At 36.1% G+C, this 18856-nt stretch overlaps 1 protein-coding gene across 2 annotated transcripts in view; it reads left to right on the top strand.

Annotated features, from left to right (window-relative positions):
• Positions 1–18856, top strand: part of DCN (decorin) — a 42405-nt gene that overhangs the window by 10846 nt on the left and 12703 nt on the right. For both annotated transcript variants that reach the window (XM_049884032.1, XM_049884033.1), the window contains exons 3-5: positions 5649–5761; positions 10470–10683; positions 11822–11935. In XM_049884032.1, the coding sequence (XP_049739989.1) occupies positions 5649–5761; positions 10470–10683; positions 11822–11935 (441 nt within the window). The remainder of the gene's footprint in view (positions 1–5648; positions 5762–10469; positions 10684–11821; positions 11936–18856) is intronic.

Raw genomic sequence — 18856 nt, 5'->3', positions numbered from 1 at the left:
TGACTGTTTCCATAGAATTATGCCTGCTTTGATACTCCTTGAAGATTACTTTTTGTCCAAACAAATAATTGTTAGTAGAAACAAAAGTTTTTTTTTTTTTTTTTAACCACAGAAAATCCTTAGCTCTAGTGTATATCTACCTTAGTTTGCTCCACATTCAGCATTTTCAGGTAACGAAAGAGAGGGTGAGGGATGCTAAGCTACAGGTCTGAGTCATCTCCAGTTAGTGGCTGAATTGGTTTTGACTTAGGCCATTCTCACTCTCAAGATAATAATGTTGATTAGAAAGAAAAAAAAAGAGAGAGAGTGAGGGAGAATAACACAATATAGACAAAGACTGATATTTTATAGATTTACAAAAGTGTGTCGCCTTTGTCACCATTAAGATAGGGTTAAATTTACCAGGAACAACTTTTGGAGAATGCAATTACTTGTCAAGGTGGTTACTAAACAGAATATCTACCATCCAAAGTGGAGCTTGGCAGGCAAAGCTCTCCAAAGGCCATGGACCTAATGGAAGCAATAAGGAATACAACAAGACCAGGAAATGACTGGCAAGAAAAATCAACTGAGGACCAAGAGCTTTACATGAAAAATCCATGTGTGAAATGCCTGCAGAACAGATTCACTCCCCAGCATAATGTGCACTATAAGTATATTGAACATACGCACATACAAAAACACAGTCGCTTCTCCCAGACTTATGGTCTAATAATAATCAGCTAGACAATTACAGCCAATCCTCTCTTTTCCTTATTGATAATAATTGTAGCTATTGGTGATTGAAGCCCTACTATGCACAATGCTAGGAGTTTATTACATTTTGGAGGTTATTGAATTCTTACACATCTGTGAAAGATATAAGGAAACTGAGGTGCAAAGAATTTAAGCAGCTTGCACAGTGAGCGCAAGGATCACGTAGAGGAACTAGGATTAAAACTGAAATTACACTTATAAAAAGAAGTTACTATGGAAAGAAAACTTGAAGTATACAAAATCTATAGAATAAGATAAGTGATCCTTGTGTACCTACCATCCAGCTTCAATGATTATCAACTAATTCCAATATATTATCTATTCTCCCCACCTACTTCCCCTTTCATATTATGTTTGAGCAAATTCCAGACATCATATCATTTCATCTAACAGTATGTCAGTATGTTTCTCTGAAAACTAATGACTCTTAAAAACATAATGATAATAACTATCATTACACTTAAGGACAACAATGTCAATATCATCAAATATTCACTCAATGTACATTTACAGTCATCTCATGAGTGTCTTTTTATATATATACATATATAGTTTATGTGAATTGGTATCAAAATGTATGCACATGGCAATTGGTTCAATATCTCCAAAGACTTATAAACTATCTTTTCACCTACCTTCTTCATTTATTTTTGTAATTTATTTGTTGAAAAAATGGAGATTTTCCTGATTGCATTTTCTTGATTGCATTTCTGTTCCTTTAACCTCTCTACGCGTTACCCGTTGCTGTCCAGTCAATTCCGACTCATAGCGACCCTATAGGCCAGAGTAGAACTGCCCCATAGAGTTTCCAAGGAGCGTCTGGTGGATGTGAACTGCTGACCTTTTGGTTAGCAGGTGTAGCACTTAACCACTACGTCACCAGGGTTTCCTTAACCTCTTTATAGCCCATAAATTGGAAGAGAGATCTAGTAAGTTAATCAGAATCAAAATAAATTCTTTATTTCTTTGTTTTCGAGAATGCTAATCCATGGTAGGGATTTATTTTGTTTTTCTACCCAGAGGCATATAATCGATTCTTCCCCAGGAGAAATATATGTCATGAAAAGGAATTGTTATCACTGGATGAGGTTCCATGTGGAACAGAAAAGACAGTCAGTCTTCTTCAGACAGAAATCAGACAACAGGTGCCTCACAAATATATCAAAGATATATGAGTGAGAACAATTTTCAGAATCAGATAAGACAGGTGACATATTTGATAGAAACATTCATTTCTAAAATGTTCCTGGTCAACCAAGAATCAGAAAATTGTGATCATTACATCCAGTTGCATCCCAATACTTCTGAGGAAAAATAAGAACATGAAACATGGTCAAAAGTTCTCAAAGCCATGTCATGAGCTTTTCACCATAGGATAGCAAGATAGAGCTGTGATTATAAAATTAATCAATTCATATGGAACCTCCTGTGTGCAAAGCACTAAGAGCAAAGCTCTGATTGAAAAAAAAAGGAAAAAAAAGGTAATTTGTTCCTGTCTACTCAGAAATTACATAAAATAACAAAAACTAAAATACAAGATAATATGGCATACGCATGTATAGCCCATAAGGAGCTTGGAGAGGTAGGAGGAGCTCACTGTTATCTGGGGTCATCAAGACCAGTATTACAGAGAAGGGGGGATTATGGATAAACTTTAAAGGGTGGTGAGAATGAAAGCAAAAGGATATGAGTGGATAGAGCATTCCAGAAAACATAAATTGTGTAAACAAAAATGACTAGCTAGACATGAGCACGGTATGTTCAAGGGACAATGCAGATCAGCATGATGTTTATTTAAATGCATAAATGGCACATCGGGTAGTTCTGGAGTGAAGTGTCAAACTGTTTTGATCCTTGGTCCAGTTTAACCATGCGGTACCTTGGATAAACCATTTAATTTCTTTGGTTTTCAGTTTATTTACCTATGAAAAGAGAGAATTTTACTAGCTTAGAAATTCATAGATTTTTGGGACAAGTAAAATTTTTTTGAATGTTGAGCATGTTCATTTTTTATTAAGGTAAAGCCTATACCTAATAAAATAGCAACAACTGTTATCCATTACCATAATCATCTTTTAAAGAAAGATATTTGTAATTGGAAGAGGAAATAGAAGCAGGGCATAGTCTCATAAATATGTATGCATGTGTGTGTGCTTTATAGTAAAACTAAATGCATTGCCCTAGTTGTTTCTTATTTTGATATGGACCAATTAAAACGTCATCATAGACCTACCTGATCAGTATCTGGGAGCCATATTTAAGGACTTCTTTTTTTTAAAGACTGATATTTAAGACTTCTCCCTTTCTGACATTCTAAAAGCTCATAACTGGGGCAATTTCCCCATTTTTCTTTGCCTGTGGGTCACTGAGTAAACTGGTTAACATCCCAATGCCTGTCTAGCCTTTAAATGGACAACATATTATTGTGTCTTATGTAGAAATAATTCTTGTTGAGGATGCAGATAGGGATGGCAGAAAAAGTGTTATGTTAGAAGCCATGTAAGTTGTCTTCTGGTCTCCATTTTGTCACTCCTAATGACATGACCTTGTTCATGATATTAAACCATTTCTAAAAATCATCTGAGAAATAATGAACTTACCATAATTCCTCATTTACCTCACTAGATTGATGTGAACTTTAAATAAGAAAAGATATTTTCAAAATTTTACAAATGCTAGAGCTCCATAAAGTGTTAATAATAAAATGCCAGTATGTGAAATCTCCCGAATGAATGTGAATTTCATAGAAAGTTACGTGGTTATGATTTTAATCATTAAAATGACCCTCCAAAAATTAACCTACAAAAGACACAAGCTGAAAATGGTATTCTTTTATTTGCCAAATCCTTGGAAACACAATACATGTAATTCATCTTGTCATTTTCTGTTGCTGTAAAATCCTGGGATAACACCATAATCAAAGTTATCAGGCATAGAGATACCTAATCTTTTCCCTCTACACAGAAATTTTATCTGCCTTTGATATTAATAAAATGTTAAGAGAGTTGCTAGAATTTAGGTTCAACAATGTATAAAAAGTAAGTGTTCTTGAAAATTGAGACTTTGAAAAAGAAGCCCAAGAATTAATGATGAAATGTAGGCAGTAACTATGTTTGAAATGAAAGGAAATGAGTCTTTTTTTGGTTGGAGAACACTAATTATGAACAATTTGGCAGAAATCTGCCACTCCTAATTGCATGCAATTAGCAAATTGACATTTCCAAAAATGGCAGTGATCACAACTGCGTGGTGCAGTTAAATATCCTCCTACATGATAGCTGTTCTGGTGGTTTGGTGTTCATCGCTGAAAACACATCACTCTATTTCTCCATAAATTGCTTCTCCAGTGAGTTCTTGGACTGTACTCAGGTGTGGTCAGAACCATCTGCATTTTGATATCTAAATTTATATAGTACTTGGATTCCTGAATTGGGAACAAGATGGCTTTCCACTATCAACAGAGCAGTGAGATCATGAACAAAACTCAGGAATAGGTGATTCTAGATATAATATGTTCTGTAATTTTCCTGGGAGAAATGAAGGTAGACAATGTGATTACTGTGATGGTTTACTAGCTTATGCTTGCAGAAGATTCAAAATCAGAAAGTTATCTTCCCAACATGACAGTTATTGTAACTGTTATAATATTCCATTTAATTGAAAACTGTACATTGGATTATATTTTCCATGAGCATGTGAGCAATTTCTCTGTTGTTCCTTGCTGTCTTCCCAGAACCTAATACGCTGATGGTGCCTAGAAGGCACACAGTAAAGCTTTGTTGAATGAATAAAAGACTTATCTTCAGTACTTTTGTTTTTCAGGTACGATGGAGAGGTTGCTTCTATCATAGGTTGAAAAACATTTCTTATTTATGCTATGCAATCTAAAACTATGGAAATAATAACATTACTTTGAGTTAACAGAATATCAAGTTTTTGCTTAATATCCTGAATCAACACAAAACAAAATCAATGGAAGAAAGGCAAAAGGCTATATCATTTAGTATTTCTTCCACTGACATTTATAATGATGATCTATTCAAAATGTCATACTTTTGAATAAAAAAGGTTGATTCTTATACACTAGTTGAATGACTATATTGAAATATTTTTATTACCATGAAGCAGTTGAAATATTTTTGTTACCATGTACATATTCAATATTTAATATGTTTATTTATAAAGTAAAAGCAAATCTGAACTCCAAAAATAGTGCTTCATTATGATTGATTTTAGAGAAGTCACAGGAACAAATTTAGTTTGTTTTATTCTAATTAGTCACATATCTATTGCTCCTAAAATTATCAACTAAAATTGATATTATTTTGGCATTCTGATTAAAACTGAAAGAACTAGCTGGATAAATTTTTGAGTTGTTGACAAACCAACTTGGCCATATTTTCATTAATTTTAATTGTAAAATTGTGACAGTGTCAGGTTTAATGAAAGGCTCTTTAACTGATGACTCAGCTAGAGCTTTTCTAAGTACAAGGTACTTAGAAGAGGAATATACAGATTTACCAATCACTCGTACTGAACATTTTTCAAAGGAAACACTTTTTCATATAAGAAAAACTGAGGAAAAAAAATACTGAGAGATTTTTTGAGCTACATCCTAAAGAAATACAAATTCTACCCTTATGGAGAAGAGTAATTACAAGGGAGAAGACATTGTGCTCAGTTTATGATTAAAGAAAAAAAAAATCCTTTGACTTGATTGGAAAAGATAAATATTTTAAACTACAACTGATGTAATTCTTAGGAGAGGAAAAATATGTTACTGGTAAAGTTATCATTGCAATATTAATTACTTTATGAACACATCATTTGTGATTCTGTAGATGTCTTTCTGTTTTTTCACTGCCTGTGCATTCCTGCTAATATATTGCTAGGCCTGGACAAAGTGCCAAAGGATCTTCCCCCTGACACAACGCTGCTGGACCTGCAAAACAACAAGATAACCGAAATCAAAGATGGTGACTTTAAGAACCTGAAGAACCTTCACGTAAGAACTTTTTCTTTTTTTTTTTTAAAGGTATAGTAAGGTATAACTCAAAGTATTTTCAAACGAAAAAGTATTTATATGGCAATAAATAAGCACAAAGGTACATATTAATTAAATTCTTTCCTGAGGGGTTATATGGAGAGCAAAGCAGCATGTGCATTGTTGCTAAAAACTCATCCACATATATGCCATATGTCTTTAGTATTTACTTCATAAAGATATTTTATATCTTCATTGTCATGTTTTTGTGAATATAAATCTTATTCTTCCCAATTTGATTGTACTTAATAGAGGAACAAAAAGCAAAATGGATTAATCTTAGTGTTACCTCATTTTACTCTCTTTTTTTTTTTTTTCTTTTCTTTCATTCATTTTCTAAGAGTGGTACAAATGACCTCCTAAATGCTCAAAGATTGCCATCAAGAGAAAAGGCATATTTTTTCCTTTTTTATTTGTTAAATATAATTCTACCTTCAAATATACGTATAACCCAGTCCCATATACGTATATGTATATACATATGTATATGTCGGAGCCAACTAGCTGGCAACTAACAATAATGTATTGTAAATGGAAAATGCTCAACTTGGTGAAATAGAGTAAAGCTTGTTAAGGCAGCCTACTGTATGAGTGAACACATTGTCTGTTCTTCTAGGGCATCAGAATCCACAACAAATGTGTTATTTAATCCAGCTTTTTACTTGTGGGATGAGTATGATGAGCCTGATCTCATCCCCCAAATATCAATGCATATTTAATAGAAATACTCTATACTTCAATGTCCAAAAGAAAGAATATAAAATTCTCTCTGTATTCCACCCTGGCTAGGCCATTCTTGAAATATGGTAAGACATTTTAAAAGTATATTAACCTTTTGAAAGGGCCACATGAACCAGAGACCTACATCACCCTGAGACCAGAAGAACTAGTTGGTGCGCGGCCACAATCGATGACTGCCCTGACAGGGAGCACAGCAGAGGACCCCTGAGGGAGCAGGAGATCAGTGGGATACAGACCCCAAATTCTCATAAAAAGACCAAACTTAATGGTCTGACTGAGACTAGAGGAATCCCGGCGGCCATGGTCCCCAGGCCTTCTGTTGGCACAGGACAGGAACCATCCCCGAAGACAACTCATCAGACATGAAAGGGACTGGTCAGCGGGTGGGAGAGAGACGCTGATGAAGAGTGAGCTAATTATATCAGGTGGACACTTGAGATTGTGTTGGCAACTCTTGTCTGGAGGGGGGATGGGAGGATAGAGAGAGAGAGAAGCCGGCAAAATTGTCACGAAAGGAGAGACTGAAAGGGCTGACTCAAGAAGGGGAGAGCAAGTGGGAGTAGGGAGTGAGATATATATAAACTTATATGTGACAGACTGATTGGATTTGTAAACGTTCACTTGAAGCTTAATAAAAGTTAATTAAAAAAATAAATAAATAAAATAAAAAAGTATATTAACCTTTGAGCATCCAGAGAAGGATGATCATGGGGAAAAAGGACCAGGAAACCATGTATTCTAGGCACAGTGGAGGGAGATGTGAGTATCTAAACTGAATGGGAAAGAGTCACTAGTGACATATTTGAATGGCTGTGATGGAGAAAAGGAATTATATTTATTTGCTTCAACTTCAAGATGCTAGAGTTGTCCTAGCAAATAGAACCTTAGGAATGCATATTTATGTTCAACATTAAAAAATAACTCTTAAAGAGTTAGAGCTTTCATAAAATGCAAAAGATTGGCTAGTAATGAGTGGCCTATCTGTGGCAATAAGCATTCACAGTTTCTTACAAGAATGTATGTCACAGAAATACATTCTTAATGTTAGGAGTCTAAACATGTTGTTTTTGTTAGGTGCCGTTGAGTCAGTTCCAACTCACAGCAATCCTATAGGACAGAGTAGAACTGCCCTGTAGAGTTTCCAAGGAGCAGCTAGTGGATTTGAACTGTTGACCTTTTGGTTAGCAGCCAAGCTCTTAACCACTATGCCACCAGGGTTCCCAAGTGTGAACATTATAAACTCTAAATTCATATCCATGTATTTCTTCTAGTCATTTTAGAAAATAAATGAGGGGATATACAGTAAGGTAGAGAATAAAATAGTAAAAAAGAAATATAAAAATATATCATCTACCTACTATATATTACAATAAGAAATATAATCATGAGGAGACTCAGTGTAGTAAAACATAAACTGGTCATAATATACTACAGAGTTAATATAATCAAGAAAAGATTTAGCTATGAGATTTTTCAAAGGCAAGATGAGAAAAGGAATAAACATATTTTAATTAGAAGAAAATATACCAGGTTTTTTCTAGGTTGCAAAGATTTTCCCAGATGATTTTAAGTTTCTACATGGAACAGCCAATAAAAATAATAACATATAATAAAATCCCAGAGTCAATTTATCAAGGTTCCCAACAATATATGTACAAAGTAGTATAAGTAGTGTTAAGAGCACCAAGTAAGGGAAAAATCAAATATTATTGTACATTAGATGAGGAAGACCCTCCACAAGATGGATCGACACAGTGGCTGGATCAAAGGGCTCAAGCATAACAAGGATTGTGAGGATAACGTGGGACCAGACAGTGTTTCGTTCTGTTGGACATAGGGTCCCTATGAGTCGGAGCTAACTCGTCGGTACCTAACAACAACGACAAGGTTACTAGTTAGTGTTTTGGGCAAATATAGGACCAAGGTTTCTTACAGGATTAGCCGAGTTTTCAAAGTCAGAGTGAATAAAAGAAGGATTTCTCTGAAAGAGAAAAGCAAAGGCAGAGTAAACAATAAACAGGCAAGTAAGAAAAAGCTGGCTAGATAAAGTTTCAGAAAGAGTAGAGGATAGCCTTAAGCTAGAGTTCCTGAAACTTGGACCAATGGATCCAATGATGGAATACTGAGCCTCGACATCAATTCACTTCCTCTCCACTTTCTTACTAAGGTTTCACTGTGAGTGAGCTGATGGTGATACCAACAAGGATTGTCAATAGGTATTTAAATTATCATTGGAGTTAAAGAAAGTAATGAATAACATTACTTTCAATAAAATATTTAAAGGGCTTCCTTTTATCTTCATAAACATACATTGAAGCAATTTTTTAAGGAAGGAAATTTCTCTTACTGTAATTCCAAATACCTTTATATTTAATTATAATCTGAATAATTTGTTTGGATGTTTTATGTCCTTAAATAAGAGATACCTAGTTTTCTGATGTTTTCATTAAATCTGTAATAATATGTTTGTTCTTTTTCCAAGTCTCCTTCTAAGTATGTTTTTAGGCAATCATCAGCTCAGTAATCTCTTTGTACTTCAAAGTGTATGTCAGAAGACGGAGAGAGTTTATTAGAGCTTCCAACTGTTGAGAGCATGTTAAACAGATATTTTTTTCTCTTACCCTTTCATTCATGATAATTTCTATCCTGATATTATGCAAACAAACATTATAATTTCAGCTTGGAAAACCGCATTTGAAAGAGAAGGAAAAGGAGAAATGAAAATTTTGCAAGGTTTAAAATAGAAAGAATTTGACATAAAAATGATCTTTTTCTCCAATAATTTTATCAATTTATAACTGTGCAGCTAATTATAAATGATACATTATATCTGTTGTGTATGTATGTATATACATATATGTGGCAAGAAAACTATACCTGTTGCTGTCGAGCCAATTATGATTCATAGCGACCCTACAGGACAGAGTAGCACTGCCCCAGGGGTTTCCAAGGAGTGGCTGGTGGATTCCAAAGGCCGACCATTTGGTTAGCGGCTGAGCTCAAAATAATGGAAAATAAAATGAGGTACTGTCAACATTCAATAACTTTCTGTTGAATAATAACTTCATAAACTAAGAAAGTTCTTTCAATTAAAATTTAAAAAAATGCCAAAGATTAAGTAATGGTAAACACTTATTTAGCAATTACTTTATATTAGGCACTGTTTTTAGTGCTTTATACCCGTGAACTTATTTAATCTTCATAACTTCTCTTATGAGGCAGATACTCTTAGTATCCCTTTGGTACAGATGAAAGTAAGGCATAGAGTGGTTAAATTACTTGCTCTTAGTCACATAGCAAATAAGAAGCAGAGCTGAGCTCAAACTCTGAACCAGAATGGTTTAAGACTGCTCCCTAATTATTACCTATAAAAGCAGTAGTAATTGTAAAAGCCATTAGAACAATATATGACACAGTATATGTCCTAAATAAATGGCTTCAGTAAAAAATGTACATAGTATAAAAATAGCTGCATTTCAACATTTAACATAAAGCAGATTTTTAGGTCATACTATATCAGCAAGCTTTTGAATTTTCCTTCATGAATGGCAGTTGAGGACATAATTTGCATTCATTATTAGGATCCACTATTTGGGATATTTTGTAATGATACAAGTAGTCCCACTCTTCTCTACTCTGGCTAAGGATTTTAATGATTTCCTTGACTTTTTGCTTGTTAATGTCAATTCCCTATGACCTTAATCCCCATAAGTTTTTGTACTTTCTTTAATATTCATTGGAATCTCTTCGGGTTTTGTGTTAATCAACCAACACATCTAGGATTAGCTAAAAGATTATGTTACTTGTAATAAGTTTTAATTAGTCATACAATGTGGACCACACGAGAATGTACATGGGTTAATTTGCCAACTGTTACCCTCAGAGAACATGTTTGCTTTTTTTTGATATTTTTATTCAACGTCTACAGGCATTGATCCTTGTCAACAACAATATTAACAAAATCAGCCCTGGAGCCTTTGCACCTTTAGTGAAATTGGAACGACTTTATCTGTCCAAGAACAAGCTCAAGGAATTGCCAGAAAAAATGCCTAAAACTCTTCAGGAGCTGCGTGCCCATGAGAATGAAATCACCAAAGTTCGAAAAACTGTGTTCAATGGATTGAACCAGATGATCGTCGTAGGTACAGATATTCTTATAACTCTAAGACCAGGATTCAATTTTCTCCTTAAGAAACTTCAAGTAAGCTTTAGCTCCAGAAAGGTAAACTAGCTATAGCCTACAGGCCTTAATGGAAAATCTGATGGCATAGTGGTTAAGTGCTATAGCGGCTAACCAAAAGGTCAGCAGTTCAGATTCACCAGGTGCTCCTTGGAAACCTCTGTGGGACAGTTCTACTCTATCCTATCGGGTCGCTGTGATTCAGAATTGACTCGATGGCAATGGGTTTTTGATTTTTACAGGCCTTAAGCCTATATGAATTGCAGCAGCAGGCCCAGGAGAAATGGGATTTTGATTCCATGACTTCCAGTAATATTTTTGTTCTTTCTCCTTGAGGATCAGAGAACATGGAGAAATATCTAGGGCTGAAGTCATTCCACAGCATGCTAAACGTCCAGAATGGAGTCATGCTTAGAGATATTGGGGATACCTATCCATTGTGGGAGTACCGGTGGCACAGTGGTTAAGAGTTCAGGCTGCTAACCAAAATGTTGGCAGTTTAAATCCACCAGCTGCTCCCTGGAAACCTTATGCAGCAGTTGTACCCTGTCTTATAGGGTGCTATGAGTTGGAATCAATTCAATGGCAATTGGTTTGGTTTTGGTTTTTATCCATTGTGGGTATTTGTTTTGTTCCGAACAGCTATAAATCATTTGTTTTTAAAATGCTATAATGTTTTGCTATATATGTACTAAAAAAAAAAAGTAATTTTATAACTGGCTTAAAAAATCCTAGACACAAATTCTTTAACAACATTTTAAAGCAACACAGGAAAATAATAGCCCCCCAAAAGTTACAATTTGGGAACTCTTGCTTTTGTTAATTCCTGGGAAAACCTATGTATGCACTTCACATTTTTTTGTTTTATTTATTTTTTTTTGTACTACTATTTTCATTTTCATTTCTTTGTTTTAACATGAGAAATTTTACCTTATTTTTCCATTTCTCTGAGGGCCATACCCCTTAATTTTTCTTTTGCTTTTCAGTCAAGTTGTTATTGACCCAAATTTTGTTTGGATTTGTTATTGAAACTGACATTATCCTGACTTGTATTATCCTAATATTATCTTCTAAAATCCTCACACTTATTGTATTTGTAGAACTGGGCACCAACCCACTGAAGAGCTCAGGAATTGAAAATGGAGCCTTCCAAGGAATGAAGAAGCTCTCCTATATCCGCATTGCTGACACCAATATAACCACCATCCCTCCAGGTGACCGAATATTCTCCAAAGCATTTTTTGAAAATCTAAATCCAAAGGCCTTGATGTTTGAAAAATTGTTTTGGGAATTTGAATTGTGGACCAAGCGTCAACTAAATTTTCAGTAAATTCTTTATGCCTGAAAGTTGTTCTATCAAGCTTGAGCGACCTCCAGAACACCCAGGCTCCCTGTAGAGGTGGCTGGATTTCTTTACTATAAAGTTCCTTCTAAGATGCAACTGGTGCTGCAGTGCTTAAGAGCTTAGCTGCTAACAAAACGGTCAGCAGTTCAAATCCACCAGCTGCTCCTTGGAAACCCTGTGGGGCATTTCTACGCTGTCCTGTAAGGTCGCTGTGAGTTAGAATTGAGTCAATGGCAATGGGTTTTTGTTTTTTTTTTTTTAAGATGCAACTTCATACACAATGATTTTTATGTTCTTGAATTGTGATATCACAAAGAAGAAAAGTATAATTGTTTAAAATATAAAGTGCCTTAGTGGAAATTAAAAAAAAAAAAAAAAGATACATGAAAGTGTCTGCAATTGAGCCAATTTTTACTTAAGGTCTCCCATACTTTAGTGAATTCTGTTCCATCTTAGGACATTTCAGTTATTACCACCTGAATAAGAGACTCCACAGTGGCTATCAGTCTTATTTGATGGTGGCGGTTATATAAGGTAGTTAGAGTGTGGATTTTGGAATCAGTTTTCTTGAGCTCAAATTAAAACTAATTGGCTCTAGGACATTGGGCAAGTTACTTAACTTCTATGCCTAAATTTCTTTATCTGTAGAGTGGAAATGATATTAATATCCATGTCATTGTTTTTTAATAAAATAATTAATAGAGAAGTATCTGTCATGTAGGTAGGTAGTAGATTAATTGATCTATTATTCATTAGGAAACCCTGGTGGCGTAGTGGTTAAGTGCTACAGCTGCTAACCAGAGGGTTGGCAGTTTGAATCTGCCAGGCGCTCCTTGGAAACTCTATGGGGCAGTTCTACTCTGTCCTATAGGGTCGCTATGAGTCGGAATTGACTTGAGGGCACTGGGTTTGGTTTGGTTTATTATTCATTAAAACTGTTTTGAACACTCTCTGCTTAGGCAATGAACCAAACACTATGGATAGGCCAGTGAATGGGATATAGGAGCTGCCTTTAAGGAGCTTATGCTCTACAGCAAAGCCAGACAGGTAAACAGCAGTCACCACACAGTGTAAGTGCTGTCATAGGGGCAAGATCACAGTGCTAAGGGATACCCAGAAGAGGCATATGAAACAGCCTTTGCGAATCAGAAAAAAAATCAAACCACCAATAAAAAATTCCTCTAATTTGCACGTTTTCTTTGCCCCTACGTTTTTCAGTCTCACAAAAGCCTTGTTAAATTGTCTAGTTTACTCCTCAATCAGTCTTTTTCCCAATTTAGACGGCTTGTTCTTGGTCTGTGTACAAAATGTAGGTAATTGGTACTTGCCCACAGAAAACATTAATTATCCTGCATTGTGTTTCCATGAAAACTTCCACTCCTGAGAGGCAGTCCCCAGATTACGAAGCAGTTCCATTCCTAAGTCTGTCTTTAAGCAGAATTTGTGTGTAAGTCAGAACAGTTAGGTATGTTTCATATCTAATGTCAGTTAGTCAAATGTTTGTCTTAGTATATAGTAGATAACAGCAACAATACACATGGACCTCACTGGGTGGAATCCACTGGAATTAAATTAACTACATATGTTGAGAGAGACAATGAAGAAGGTCAACATCAGTCGGAGCAAGGCCAGTGGCCGTTTGCAGAATAGACCATCAATTCCTCATATGCAAGTTCAAGTTGAAGATGAAGAAAATTAAAACAAGTCCATGAGAGCCAAAGTATAACTTTGAATACACCCCACCTGAATTTAGAGACAAACTCAAGAATAAATTTGATGCATTGAACACTAATGACCGAAAAACAGACGAATTGTGAGATGGCATCAAGGACATCATACATGAAAAAAGTAAAAGGTTACTGAAAAAACAGGAAAAAAAAAAAAGATGGAAATGGATGTCAGAAGAGACTCTGAAACTTGCTCTGGAAGTAGAGTAGCTAAAATGAGTGAAAGAAATCATGAAGTAAAAGGGTTGAACAGAAGATTTTAAAGGGTAGTTCAGGAAGACAAAGTAAAGTATTATAATGAAATGTGCAAAGATCTGGAGTTAGAAAACTAAAAAGGGAGAACACGCTCAGTATTTCTCTAGCTCCAAGAACTGAAAGGAATAGTCTAGCCTCGGGCTGCAATACTGAAGGATTCTATAAGGAAAATATTGAGCGACACAGGAAGCATCCAAAGAATATGGAAGGAATACACAGAGTGACTATACCAAAAAGAATTTATTGACATCTGACCATTTCAGTAGGTAGCATATGATCAAGAACTGATGGTGCTAAAGGAAGAAGTCCAAGGCTCCAGGAATTGACGGAATACCAATTGAGAAGCTTCAACAAACAGATGAAATGCTGGAATCGCTCAGTTGTCTATGCCAAGAAATTTGGAAGACAGCTACCTGGCCTACAGACTGGAAGAGATCCATGTTCTTGCCCATTCCAAAGACAGGTGATACAAGAGAATGTGGAAATTATCAAACAATATTATTAATAGCACACACAAGTAAAATTTTGCTGAAGATCATTCAAAAGTGGTTGCAGCAGTACATCTACAGGGAACTGCTAGAAATTCAAGCTGAATTCAGAAGAGGATATGGAATGAGGGATATCATTGCTGTTGTTAGACGGATCTTGGCTGAAGGCAGACAATACCAGGAACATGTTTACCTGTCTTTTATTGACTATGCAAAGACATTTGACTTTGTGAATCATAACAAACTATGGATAACATTTCAAAGAATGGGGATTTCAGAACACTTAATTATGCTCGTGAGGAACCTGTACATAGACCAAGAGGCAGAAGTTTGAACAGATCAAGGGATACAGAGTGGTTTAAAGTAAAGACAGGTATGTGTCAGCATTGTGTCCTTTCACCATACTTATTCAAACTGTATGCTGAGCAAATATTCCTAGAAGTGGACTGTATGAAGAAGAATGCAGCATCAGGATTGGAGGAAGACTCATTATCATGCAGATGACACAACATTGCTTGCTGAAAGTGAAGAGGACTTGAAGCATGTACTGATGAAGATCAAAGACCACAGCCTCAGTATGGATTAGACCTCAACAAAAAGAAAACAAAAATCCTCATAACTGAACCAAAAAGCAGTATCATGAAAAGTGGAAAAAAAGACTGAAGTTGTCAAGAATTTAATTTTACTTGAATCCACAACCCCCACCCATTGAAGCAGCAGTGAAGAAATCAAACTGGCCCATTGCATTGGGCAAGTCTGCTGCAAAAGACCCCTTTGAAGTGTTAAAAATTAAAGATATTACCTTGAGACTAATGTTTTTATGTCCAAAATCATAATAGCATCTATGAGTATACACAGAGATTAATTATAGTTTATAAAGCACTTTTATATACAGTTATTGCATATAACAAGTGATTTTTATTTATCCCTAGTGCAGTGATTTTACAAATAAATATGTGGTCCATCCTCGTTATTCACAGTTTCCATATTTGTGATTTTGCCTATTTGCTAAAAATTACCTGAGAACTTCGGCCGTTATTCACTGATACGCATTTCACAGAGTGGTAAAATATTTCCATCTGAGGTTGAAGAAGGCTGATTCGGTTTTCACTAATTCAGTATTTGCAGGAAATTTCCAGTGAATAATGATAATATACATTTCATATATATTTATCCATATATATGTACACTTTATATATATACATATGTATGAAATGGGTATATAAATATATGTGAAAAAATGAATAAAGGGCAAGAAGTACTTTCTGCATTTCACAGATGATGGTACATGATCAGGTATTAAATCTCTTGTCTAAAGACATATTGCTGTAGGAGGGAAGGACTGTGTCTTTTCCACTACTGTATACTGCAAGAAGACTTGCATTACGTACATCCTACAAAATACCCTTCAGTGATACATGTTATCAATTAATGATTTGTTTTCCTTTAGTTTCTTACAACAGTGCTCTGCTGCTATTCATAAGGTTTTCACTGGCTAATACTTTTCAGAAGTAGACTGCTGGGTCCTTCTTCCTAGTCTGTCTTAGTCTGGAAGCTCAGCTGAAACCTGTCCTCCATGGGTGACCCTGCTGGTATCTGAATACCAGTGGCATAGCTTCCAGCATCACAGCAACATGCAAGCCACCACAGTACGGCAAACTGACAGACAGTCCGGTTTCAGAAAGAGGACGTGGAACCAGGGATATCATTGCTGATATCAGATGGATCCTGGCTGAAAACAGAGAATACCAGAAAGATGTTTACCTGTGTTTTATTGACTATGAAAAGGCATTCGACTGTGTGGATCATAACAAACTATGGATAACACTGTGAAGAATGGGAATTCCAGAACACTTAATTGTGCTCATGAGGAACCTTTACATAGATCAAGAGGCAGTTTTTTGGACAGAACAAGGGGATACTCATTGGCTTAAAGTCAGGAAAGGTGTGTGTCAGGGTTGTATTCTTTCGCCATACCTATTCGATTTGTATGCTGAGCAAATAATCTGAGAAGCTGGACTGTATGAAGAAGAACGGGGCATCAGGATTGGAGGAAGACTCATTAACAACCTGCCTTATGCAGATGACACAACCTTGCTTGCTGAAAGTGAAGAGGATTTGAAGCACTTACTGATGAAGATCAAAGGTCACAGCCTTCAGTATGGATTTCACCTCAGCATAAGGAAAACAAAAATCCTCACAACTGGACCAATGTGCAGCATATCATGATAAATGGAGAAAAGATTGAAGTTGTCAAGGATTTCATTTTACTTGGATCCACAATCAACACCCATGAAAGCAGCAGTCAAGAAATCAAATGATGCATTGCATTGGGTAAATCTGCTGCAAAGGTCCTCTTTAAAGCGTTGAAGAGCAAAGATGTCACCCTGAAGACTAAGGTGCGCCTGACCCAAACTGTGGTATTTTCAATCGCATCACATGCATGTGAAAGCTGGACAATGAATAAGGGAGACCGAAGAAGAATTGACGCCTTTGAATTGTGGTGTTGGTGAAGAGTATTGAACATACCATGGACTGCCAAAAGAACGAACAAACCTGTCTTAGAAGAAGTACAACCAGAATGCTCCTTAGAAGCAAGGATGGCGAGACTGTGTCTTACATACTTTGGTCATGTTGCTAGGAGGGATCAGTCCCTGGAGAGGTACATCATGCATGGCAAAATACAGGGTCAGTGGAAAAGAGGAAGACCCTCAACGAGGTGGATTGACACAGTGGCTGCAACAATAAGCTCAAGCATAATAAGGATTGTAGGGATTGCACAGGACCGGGCTAGTGTTTCCTTCTGTTGTGCATAGGGTTACTGTGAGTCGGAGCTGACTCAATAGCATCTAACAACAACAACAACTACAACAACAACAGTTTCTTACATATCATCATCTCTAGTTCACTTACTAGTGTAAAATTATAATAAGTACAATTTATTACCCTTTAAAGAGGTCTTAGCACTGAACAGCAAAGATGTCACTTTGAAAAGTAAGGTGCACCTGACCCAAGCTGTGATATTATCAATCACCTCACATGCACGTGAAAGCTGGGCAATGAATAAGGAAGTCCAAAGAAGAACTGATGCCTTTGAATTATGGTGTTGGCGAAGAATATTGAATGGACTGCTAGAAGAAGAACAAATCTATCTGGGAAGTACAACCAGAGTGTTCCTTGGAAGCGAAGATGGTGAGACTTCATCTCACATACTTTGGACATGTTATCAGGAGGGACCAGTCACTGGAGAGGGACATCATAGTTGGTAGAGGATCAGCGAAAAAGAGGAAGACCCTCAATGAGATGGGTTGATACAGTGGCTGCAGCTCAAACATAGCAACAATTGTGAGGATGGTGCAGGACTGGGCAGTGTTTTGTTCTGTTATGCATAGGGTCGCTATGAGTCAGAACCGAGTGGAGTGAACCTAACGACAACAATAATTTATTAAGCACTTGCTGAGTACCAGGCATTGTGCCAAATGATATTCATGGATTCTTTTATATTATTCCTAATACATTCCTGAGTAATAAGTATTACCACCTTTGTTTTATGAATGAGGAAAATAAGGCTTGAAGACATTAAATAAATTATGCCCAAGGTTTAGGAGCCAGGAAGTGGTAGAGCTGGGATGGTGGCAGACTGATATCAAAGCTCATGTGTTAAACCATCTCACTTTGCTTCCTTTTATGTCTTCTCTCCTCTGCGTATTTATGCCTATTTAACTGACAAGCCTACCTTTCCTAGGATGGAAGCGTTATTGCCTGCACATTCCCTACCTCCTAGGGAGTTGATTTCTAAATACTCTCTTTCATCACTCATGAAAATAGAAAGAGCGTAGTGTAGGGATTGTAACATCACACTCTGGAGTTAAACCAGTCTGGATGCAAGGCCTGACTCAGCTGTCTAGTTGCCATGTGACTTTTGGCTAAATTATTTACTTCTGTGAAAGCTCAGTTTTGTTATCTGTAAATGGAGGTATTAATAAATATCTTTTAGAGATTATTATGATAAAAGAGAGATTATTAGAGATAAAAGTCTTGTAATGTACACATGCAGTACCTGGCCAAAAATAAGCTCTCCATATATTTTATCTTAAAAAGGAAAAAAAAAAGAAAAAGAACTGAAGTATAGGCTCTTTAACTAAATGCCTCACGGCAAAGGCTGATGGTGCTCTTTATAAATTTGCCTCTGTCTGTCCTATTTGAAAAGTTTTCTTTCATAGTCACACTTGGGCATTACTGCGACTTTTTTAGGGGAAAAGGGAGGAACTGACACCCCTAAAGGGGAGGCACAAAAACTAGGTAAGGCTGATTGATGTG

Source organism: Elephas maximus, chromosome 4 (genome assembly GCF_024166365.1).
Source record: "Elephas maximus indicus isolate mEleMax1 chromosome 4, mEleMax1 primary haplotype, whole genome shotgun sequence".
Lineage (NCBI taxonomy): Eukaryota > Metazoa > Chordata > Mammalia > Proboscidea > Elephantidae > Elephas > Elephas maximus.
Note: the sequence above shows the minus strand (reverse complement) of the source record. Positions and strands in the feature narration are given on the sequence as shown.